The 10,996-nt window shown below is 41.6% G+C and overlaps 1 protein-coding gene across 1 annotated transcript; it reads left to right on the top strand.

The window, feature by feature from the left end:
* Positions 1-1,311: 1,311 nt before the first annotated feature.
* SLC5A7 (solute carrier family 5 member 7) lies at positions 1,312-7,391 on the top strand (the record flags this gene model as incomplete). The annotated part of the gene is made up of 3 exons (XM_006165287.1): positions 1,312-1,465; positions 4,276-4,493; positions 6,413-7,391. Coding segments are annotated over 3 exons (1,002 nt in total), but the record flags the coding sequence as incomplete, so codon positions are not given.
* Between the last annotated feature and the right edge of the window lie 3,605 nt (positions 7,392-10,996).

Raw genomic sequence — 10,996 nt, 5'->3', positions numbered from 1 at the left:
TCTCAGGGTTTAAGCACCGGCCCCAATGTCTGGTCTATAGGTTTTTCGAGTTGCCCTTGCTGCCCCTCCTTGCTTCCCACCACCGTCCTCTCTCTCTTACAAATGATTGTTCCTCACTTTTGTTCCCAACAAGCTGCATTACAGATCCATGTCTCTAAGCCGTTTGGATGCATGCCTTCAGTACAACGATTAAGCACATCGCCAATATAGGTTATCTGCATTAACCAACCACGTACACATGAGAGGTCTGCACAAGTTCATGCATTGCAAAAAAGTTATGCATGGGTTTCACATTTGTTTTGCACCAAAACAAACTGATACTTTAATTCCAGTTTTTCACAATTTTTTGAGATGCTCTCATACTGTAATATCATTCATTTTAATAACAACAACCACATAACATTGAGATTATGAGGTAAAATGAATGCAAACAATATTATTTTCCTTGACTCCTTACTGTACTGTCTTGAGAGCTCTGGACACCACATATTGGAAAATAGCATCGTGCATTGACTGTCCCAAGAGAGAGCAAGCTCCTGGGCAGGAGCCATGCCTCATTCCCGTTTGGGCCCTTCACAACCAGTACATGGCCTGGCACGCGAGTGGAGTCTAAATATTTATTAGAGTGCATTGATTCAGATTTAACTTGGTGATTTCAGAATCTGTTATTTTTTGAGACTATTTCATGAGGGATACAACTCCGTGAGAGCAAATTAAGGTTTCTGGGTAACAGTAGTGCAGCTAAAAGAAAGTAAATTAGAGAAAAGTAAGTGTCCTATGTAACTAAAAAACTGGATGAAGTTCTGCATGTCCAAAAGTCTGACAATAACACTGTCTTAGTTCATGCAGGCTGGTATAACAAAGTACCAGATGGCTGAGAAACAGCAAATATCGATTTCTCACAGTTCTCGAGACTGGCAAGTCCAGGATCAGGCCCTGGGCCTATTTCCTCACCGATGGCACCTTCTCACTGTGTGCTCATGTGGTGGAAGCACCCCTGTCCCAGGCCTCCCGCAAGGACACTAATTGCCTTGATGGGGGCTCCTCCCTCACGACCTCCTCAACATCTTTCCCAGGCCCCCACCTGATACCTTAGCCATCACCGTGGAAATTAGAATGCCAACGGATGAATTTGGGGGGACATACTCAGGGGAAAGTAAGCATAATGAAAGCAATTATCCGTGGGCATTTTCTATACTTCCGATCATGTCATGACTGTTCTAGGTGCGATTGTCATAAGCTTCTTTCTAGAAAGACGTAGTAGATGCTGTTTGCCCCCATTCCCCCTGACTCTGCGTGGCTCTCCTGTAGATACTGGGTGGAATCCCATGGCAAGCGTACTTCCAGAGGGTCCTGTCTTCATCCTCAGCCACCTACGCCCAAGTGTTGTCCTTCCTGGCAGCGTTTGGGTGCCTGGTCATGGCTCTCCCGGCCATCCTCATCGGGGCCATTGGAGCATCAACAGGTAAACCTCTTGCCGTTTCTCACAGTGCTCTCTTAGTCACCAGTCCCCACTGGCTGCTCCGTCCACTTTCCTCTCGTTCCATTTACTTAATTATTTCTCATCATGTTCTTCTATAGACTCTGGCAATGGTATTCAGAGAATCATATTGTATATAGTTCGATGGCCTCCAGATGTCTTTGGTTCTCCACCAATACACTGTGGGTGAGCACACCATCTCCCCAGTTTGGGTGAATTTATCAGTTCTTTATATATACTCCAGTCAGCTGGTTCTCACTCGAGTGCACATTGATGTCATCTGGAGAATAGGGACGGACCCTTTTTTTTTTTCTTTCATAAGAGCTATATTTATTACTATTCTCATTGTGATTGGCCTAAAGCTCTTTTTCTTCCATGAGTGAGGGAGATAGAGAAAGCAGGGGGATGGCACCTGACATGACCCACCCCCGCCTCAGCCAGCTCAGATAATGGGCACACGCATGCACTCCCTGTGGGCTCAGGGAGATCCCACCCTGTACACCCAGGGCCCTTTTCCTGTGGGCCGTTTTGTCACCTGCATGCCACAGCTTAGCCCCCAGGAAGGACTCTTTTAAAGATACCTGTTTCTTGTATACTCCTCAAGAACTTTGTTTTAATAGTCAAAAGTAGACCGAGTATTGTTCCAAAGCCACTGAGGTGAGGCACAGCATGGCCAGAGCTGAAGGCCACTGGGTCAGAAACTTACCTGTCCTCAGGGCCAGCAGGTGACACAGTAGTTAAGGTGCTGGACTTGCACATGGCCAACCGTGGTTCGAGTCCAAAATTCAGTGGCCTGAAATGCACACTGGGCACCTGCATGTGCATGCCCAGAATCCCAAGAGGAGAATGGTGGAGAAATGGTGGAGGCAGGGCCATCCCTCCCTCTCACTTTCTCTCTCTGTCTCTTCTCTCACATGTGCCTTAAAGAAAAAATCTTTCTCAAAAAAAGAAGAAAAAAATTACCTGTCACCATCCCGGGCACCAAGGGCCATTCTGAACTTGAGATTCCTGCTTTTCATAATCAATAGTTTTGTTAATTAAGAGTTTTATTCCCCGGAGAAATCAATACATGTGTGGGCTAAGATAAACTAAGACTAGTTTTTTTAAAAGGCATTGTGAAATGATTATCTCCCTATAAGTCTCTATGTGGAATATTTTTATAATCTCATCTTTAATTTTATTGAACATATTACTTACTCTTAGCCCTTATGTTCCCTGTTCCCATACAACTTTAAAGAGAATTTAGTGAAAATATATCACGTTATCCCGAATTCGAAAGTTCTCGAGGTAGAAGCAATGAAGAGAGAAGAGGAAGTCTACCCTCCACTGTGCCGTTTCACAAAGATGACCCAGGCTGGTGCTCACACAGCACCCGGCTTTCCACTAGTGGGGTTTGGCTTTCAGAGGAGCGGCCGTTGTCCAGGGCACCCACTCCCCACCGCAGTTGTCCACCTGTGATGTAGAACTTTAGGGAAAAGGATGACTGGCAAGGCGCTATGCAGCGTTTGCCTTTGGGGAAAAAAAGGTATTTATCTCCCCACCAGAAAACAGATCCGGCCACTACCACATGGGGCTCGGGATAGGGAGAAGGGGTTGTAGAACGAGAAGTTGACAAAGCCTGCTTTTTTTTAGATTGGGTTCACATTCTTGATGGCTATTTCTGATACTGCACCATCTCAAGTAGGGTTCTAAAGTCGGCTTCATCTAGGATGTCTTTGATGCCGAACATAATGTGAAAATAGGGGAAGAGAAATGGGAGGATGCAGAGGAAGCACTCCTACTTTGCCCTATAACCACGGCATGGAGAAAGGTCTGCACATCAGAACGGAACTGTGGCATGCACGTTTCGGGTTTCACCGTACTCTGCAGCACGTACTAGACCTGAACAATGGAAAGCTACCTATTCAAAAATAGACTTATGTTGGGAACCAGCAGTTAGCGTAATGGCTATGTCACTGGACTCCCACGTAGTCGACCGCGGTTCGCGTCCCGGACCCGGTGGCTTAAAACTCACGCCGGGTGCGTGTGCGTGCGTGCCCAAGATCCCGAGAGGAGAATGGAGGAGAAGGGATTGCGGCGTGACCATCCCCCCGGGGGGTGATTTCTCGCTTTCTGTCTCTATGTCTCTGTCTGGCTGGCGAGCACACGCACCCTATAGTGAAAACCTTTAAAAAATTTTTTTTAAAAAATAGACTTATGTCTCCAATCCTTTGACTCTACCAAGGCCAAAACCCTGAAAATGTCAGGCTCATGGCTATGCTTTTTATTCAATTAAAAAGGACTTTCCTTAATTTAGCATGCCCCCCAACGTCTAAGGCAGTGGACTTTTCCACAAAGGGGGAGAAACTGTAGTGGGAGAAAAGTAATGCCGAGACAGCGCATGAGCCAGATGTATATTCAGAAGGGGATGGGTGAGGACAGTTCCACTACTGTCTGCAGCCACTTGATAATGGAGCCCACGGGAGAAAAAGTGAGTGTCATCTCACAGCTCCTGGTGGTCCAAGGAAAACCCTGTGATTCCATTTCAGAGCCTTTGTTTTCTGTGATTCTGTGCCCTGTAGCACCACCGTAGCAGAAAGGCAGGGTGTGTCTCACACCAGGTTCTGTGCCGCTGTTGGGAATGACGCTGCAGTGAGCACCATTAGAAGGCAGGACACGTGAGACACTTAGATTTGACCAGCAGTGGGCTGCCCATCTAAGCAGACCAACTTTGTGACTTAACTAACGGCCCGGTAAGTAGCATGACTTGCAATGGATAAAGAACACACGGCTGTTTGGTTGCTGTTTCTATTCAGACTGGAACCAGACTGCATACGGGCCGCTAGACCCCAAGAGCAATGAGGAGGCGGACATGATCCTGCCCATCGTCCTGCAGTACCTCTGCCCTGTGTACATTTCTTTCTTTGGTCTCGGCGCGGTCTCTGCCGCCGTCATGTCCTCGGCAGATTCTTCCATCTTGTCAGCAAGCTCCATGTTTGCTAGGAACATCTACCAGCTCTCCTTCAGACAAAATGTAAGAACAGTTCTTTTAAACTTGTAATTTGCTATTCTTTTTGCTGCTCGTCATTGTATTTATTGTGCATATAATATTCCATATTAATTAATATTCTCTACTTTATTTTAGGTTTTTACCATAGGGTGCATGTGCTCACCAGAGAGAGAGAGAGAGAGAGAGAGGGAGAGTGAGAGTGAGAAATCACTTCCGGGTAGGATGGCCACACCACAGTCCCTTCTCTTCCATTCTCCTCCTGGGATTTTGGGCACAAAGGCATACATGCTAGGCATGATTTTCAAGATGCTAAGTCTAGGACTTGAACCATGGTTGGTGATGTGGGAGTCCAGTACCTTAACCACTATGCCACCTGCTGGCCCCAATATTTCCTGTTAAGAACTGGCCCTCTTACACATACAAAGTTGAATAAATTTTATTTATGTTGTTAATGAATGTTATCAACCTGTGGTACCATTCATACTAATAATGATGAGAATAAATCAGTATAGCCATTTGCTAAGAGGTACAGTCCTATTGCTGTGATTTAAACTTCTTGTCTTCTCGATGAGAGAGTAATAAAATATTAATTTTTTTTTAGGTTTTTGCAATAGAATATGTGCTTTCATTGGAGAGAAAGAGAGAGAGACAGTTAGAAGGAAAGTGAGAAATCACCCCCAGGGCGATGACCATGCTGCAGTCTCTTCTCCATCCTGCTCCTAGGATTTTGGGCACACATGCACACATGACCAGTGTGAATTTCCCAGGTCTGGGACTCAAACCATGGTTGGCCATGTGGGAGTCCAGTGCCTAAACCACCATTCCACTTGTTAGCCTCATTAGTTGAACTTCATTCTAGTTACATACATCAGAGACTGGTGAACTTGGAAGTGAAATATGGTATGTTATTTCTAAGGTGTATGTGTAACATCTGGACTGTCATCATGTGAATTCCCAAGTCCATCTTTGTCAGAAAATACCCTATTAATTTGATTTCCTGTTGAATCAAATGGGCTGCAAAACAGTATGCTATTGTGGCCCCTGAGTGAACAAGAGCACCTCTCCACTCTCTTCTTGGACTATAGTTTTGCCTCTCTTAGTTTCCTAGGTCATAGTTAACAAAATGGCCCCCGTGTTGTTACAAAGGTACCAGAGGTACCAGAGCGTGTTACACTGCCTTTTACCAAAGGTAGTCCTTAGGCAAGCCCTTCCCAAGGACCTCAGATGGTCAGCCTTACAGACGGTAGCATTCAGAGCAAGGAAGTAGGGATGGCCTGTGCTCTCTCAATGCCACACGGAAACATGCTGCCCAGTGTGGTGCACACAGTGCTACAGAGTCTGGAAGTGCTGGAGGTCACCTGGAGAGTCAGGGTTCAATACTCAGGTTGACCAGTACCTTCCAGACATGCAAGCATGGGCCCAGGATCCTGGCTGACTGGGAGGCTGGGGTAGTGGGTGAATCATGGCAAATTAATGGGATTTGGGGCACACATGCACACATGCCTGGCGTGAATTTCCCAGGTCTGGGGCTCAAACCATCAGCTCACCCTGTTGAGGGTACTTATCTTCCTTTCTCTCTGTCTGTCTCATGAAATAAATAAATAAATACTTAAACATGTTTTTCCTACTATGTAAAGTCCACGGAATCCTCCGCTACCTTATTATCCCTCTATGACACCATGCTAGCTCCTCTTACCTCCCTCCCATGCATCCATCGGGAGGCGTGCGAGGTCTATGCTTTTCCTCAGAAGCCCTCCCAAAAGTCTCTCTGGAAGGCTGCCTAGACCATGTGCCTTCGGTGCTGTAGTTTGTGCACAGATTGAACCATCTGAACCAGGTGGGATTCTTTAGAGCAGCTTTAAGGCACACACATGTATCTCATAATTAGCCTAAATGAGGTAACACATTGTGCAAAAAGCTGACATTGTGGCGATTTCTTTCAGGCATCAGACAAAGAGATTGTCTGGGTCATGCGGATCACAGTGTTTGTGTTTGGAGCATCTGCTACGGCCATGGCCTTGCTCACGAAGACCGTGTACGGGCTCTGGTACCTCAGTTCCGACCTTGTCTACATCATCATCTTCCCACAGCTGCTCTGTGTGCTCTTCGTCAAGGGAACCAACACGTATGGGGCTGTGGCAGGTTATGTGTCTGGCCTTTTTCTGAGAATAACTCGAGGGGAGCCATACTTGTACCTGCAGCCCTTGATCTTCTACCCTGGCTACTATGCTGATAAGAATGGTATATATAATCAGAGATTCCCATTTAAAACACTGGCCATGGCCACTTCCTTCCTAACCAACATCTGTGTCTCTTATCTGGCTAAATACCTATTTGAGAGTGGGACTTTGCCACCAAAATTAGATGTATTTGATGCTGTTGTTGCAAGGCACAGTGAAGAAAACATGGATAAAACAATTCTGGTCAAAAATGAAAATATTAAATTAGATGAACTTGCACCTGTGAAGCCTCGGCAGAGCATAACTCTCAGCTCAACTTTCACCAATAAAGAGGCCTTCCTGGACATCGATTCCAGTCCAGAAGGGTCTGGGACTGAAGATAATTTACAATGACCCCATCTAAACAAAATACTGCTTTCTTATACAGCACTATGATAGGGTAGTCCTGGAAAGATGGTTTGCAGCATATAAGAATATATTAAAATATAAACAATATTCAGGAGAACAAAAATCCATATAAAGTGCAATTGCACAGATACAAGCCAAGCTAGAAAGAAGCGCTTACGAAAGCAGCAACTTTCTTTCTCATTACAGTGCTTTTGATTTTGATACTAGATAGGTTTGTTGGGTATACAAAAATGAATAAAGCCCCACTCAAAGAACAGAAGGCCAAAGGGAATATTTATCTTTATTAGAAAAAGAAAAAAAGAGAGAAAGAAGACGAAAGAAAGCAAGAAAAAAAGAAAGGAAGAAAGAAAAAGAAAGAGACGGAGGAAGGAAAGGAGAAAGAAAGACAAAGAAAGGAGAAAAGAGAAAAAGAAAGAGAAAGAAAAAGAAAGGAAGGAAAGAAAGCAAGAATGAAAGAAAGAGAAGAAAGAAAGAAAGAAAGAAAGAAAGAAAGAAAGAAAGAAAGAAAGAAAGAAAGAAAGAAAAAGAGAGAGAAAGAAAGAAAGAAAAAGAGAAAAAAGAAAGAAAGAAAAAGGAAAAAGAAAGAAGAAAAGAGAGAGAAAGAAAAGAGAGAGAAAGAAAAGTAGATAGGAAAAAACTCAAGAAAAAATAAATTGAACTGTCTTGATGCAGACCTTACTTGCTAACGCATTGGTGAGTTTAATCATCACATCAAGGCTGTAAGAATAACTCGGTAACTCTGATGAATGGTGCAGTGAATTAAACTACTGATTTTTTTTTTAATTTGATGTACCCCTTCTTTCCTGTTCTGAGCTAACATTTGCTGAGTGTGCAATCTGTGAGTCCTTTAGTAATGGCATGTGTTATTCTGAGCACAAGCAAAGAAAATACACAAAAAATAACTGTCTAGGAGTATTTCTTTGTGTACAAGTGATAGGAAATTAGAGTCCATTTTGGTAGAAGAGCACAGCTCCTTTGAGTATGTCTGTAATTACTATATGCTTAGAGAACACTGGGGTGTAGAAAGATCAGAAGGCAACCTTAAAGCAATAAATCAAGGTGGCCATTAAGCAAAAAGTGATTGGAAGAACAGTAGATTATTATCTCCCTCTGAATTAGATATAGTTTTCCCCGTGAGAAAACAAGTAATGTATTAGTTTAGATAATACTAGATAAATTAGTATCAAAAGTGAAATCCAGCTATGTGTAAGGAGAGGCAGCCACACAGAACCAGTTATGGCTAATGAAAGAAAAACTACTAATCACATGTATTTCACTGAATATTTATTAGTATCAGATCTCACAACACTTCCTGATAGTAAAACTAGAAACGAATCCCACTTACTGGGGGTAGTCATTAACGGGGGTGACTTAGTGCCAAGGGCTCTCCAGTGCAGCACTTCTTTAGATAAGCCTGTCTTAGGGACCAGACAAATCAGCACTATAGAAAGTGTATAGTGAATTTTAAGATAGAGAAGAAAGCAGAAGGTAAAAATAAATCTGAAAGGGAAAAAGCCATGAATTTTTACATTTGATATATACATAACTGTCCATGAGATCTGTCATAAAATATTATTTTGCTCCTTTTCTGGAGTTTAAAAATACATATGTAGATATAAATATGTATATGCAATGGCTTGTGTCCATTATATAATTTTGAATGCTTTCCCACCAGTAACACATTATAGGAATACCTGGAGCATTGTCCAGAAAAGCAAAGTGAATGGATGATCTGAAAATTGACCTGGGAATTGGATTCAACAAAAAAAGGCAGTCTGAATTGTTGAAACGAAAGTGATTTTTTTTCCAAAACCATGCCCAGTTTGTAATTCATAAACAAAATGAAGTTAACTGAGTATTTGTCATGAAGCTAGAAAGTTGTGGTCTTGATCCTAAAATTCCTTCTCACAGGTTTTAACTGTAATTATCTTAAAGCATTAGAAAATATATCTCCTTTTTTATTAAACAGGAATTTAATTTGCATGAATTTTTTTTAAGGTTTTTGTTTGTGTGTTTTTATAGCGCATCCGACAGGGACAGAGACAGAAAGAGAGAGGGAGAGTAAGAAATGATCCCCCAAGGGGGCGGCCACATGACAACCCCTTCTCTGTTCTCTTCTCGGGATACTGGGCGTGCATGCACACATGCCCAGCATGTTTTTCAAGCTGCCAACTCTGAGACTCGAACCATGCAGCCAGCCATGTGGGATCCAGCGCCTTAACCACCACACCACCTACTGGCCCCAGCAAGCTAATTATAAAAATATGAAATTAAATAATTTTGCACATCCTAATGTCCTGTATTTTCAGTGCTTTATCAATACAAGATGGTGAATATGACATTGTATTCAAAATATTTACTGAGTATAACATACCTAAATAAAAGAATTTATTTTACCTAGTTGCCTAGAATTTACTCAGTAACCTGTGATGTTCTTGGGAGCATAAGTTATTCACTTTTGTACATTATTTCAACCAGTAAATATGGGAGTCCAAGATTCCCAGACATGGACAGGAAATATATTAAAGAAGAAACACAGAGATTAAAATATTTCCTGCAAACATGTTTTTTCAGATAGGCCACGATTTCCAGCCCACTACCTGGAAAATGGCTCTAATTCCTCTCCATCACCATAACTTTTTGTCTCAACCTTTTGAGGCACATGGTTTTATTGTGCTCCATGAACACTTCACCTTGCCTATAAACTCAGAAGAGAAGTGTAGACTTTTAATATACTACGTATTTTGCAGTTTTGCTGAGCAACAATTGCCCAAAACAACCACATTTAAATCTAGCAAAAGAAGAACAACTATTAATAGAAAAATTACTCCATTTAATTAATTCTGTAACGACAGAAAAATATAGGGGGAAAAACAATTTATCCTGTTGAAAAGTTAAAAGTAGATAACTGAAATCATTAAAGTTAATAATGTTGTATTTTATTAAGTAGATAACTGAAATCATTAAAGTTAATAAATAATGTTGTATTTTATATAACCTACAATTTTCCACATAGTCTCAAACTATAGAAAACTAACTTATTATTAAATCCACAGAGAAATGTGCTAGATATGAGCAAGATTATCTTTAAGTGCAAAAAAGCAACTGATCGTAAAGAATGAAACAGCAATGGCAAGATACGTATTCATTTTTGTACGTTCCTGTCCACTCCCCCCAGTTTTTACAACCTCCATGGGATAAATGAGGCTGTAAGCTGGGGGTGAGTATGCACCGTGCCTGTCACTGGCCTGCCTTGGCGTCATGGGTGAGGCAGACAGCTCTGCTGTATTCTTCCCACTCCACTCAGTGGACCAGATTTTTAAACTCTGTCCTCATTGACAAGAAAGCTACTGAAACATTTTAGACGCTGTTAACCTTTGGGGGTAATACCTGGGGATAAGGTATTCAAATAAAACATCTATTTTATTTTCATACTTTTACAATGATTACAACATATTTATTGGGGAATTTTAATATTTTTTCATATTATTCAAAGCATCAAGCTGGACTGAAATGTCAACAGCAAGCTTCCAAACACTCAGTGTCAAAATACAATTTCGTTGCTACACTTACAAGTCATGAGTTTTATGTGAATATCAAATGAATGTAAGCTTGAAATAAGTGAGTCTAATGTAATGGCTATTGAAGTTTTATTTGGAAATAAGATATGAGCATTATATTTTAAACATAAATTATGACTTTTTCTTCTTTACCTTTAAGGAAATTTGCTCCAGTGTAATGTATAGTTGATTGTAAGTTTGCTCTATTATATCATTTACTGTAAGTTTGCTGCTGAACAGACAGATGCATATAATGATTCTGAAACATATATTTTTGTCTGTCAAAATATTGTATAAAATTAAGCTTAAAATAAGTAGATTTGCAATTATACATGTAAATGTTTTAAATGTAATGTTATTGTATTAAATTGTACTGGTG

This window comes from Tupaia chinensis, unplaced genomic scaffold (assembly GCF_000334495.1).
Source record: "Tupaia chinensis unplaced genomic scaffold, TupChi_1.0 Scaffold143867_1, whole genome shotgun sequence".
In the NCBI taxonomy this organism is placed as follows: Eukaryota; Metazoa; Chordata; class Mammalia; order Scandentia; family Tupaiidae; genus Tupaia; species Tupaia belangeri.
Note: the sequence above shows the minus strand (reverse complement) of the source record. Positions and strands in the feature narration are given on the sequence as shown.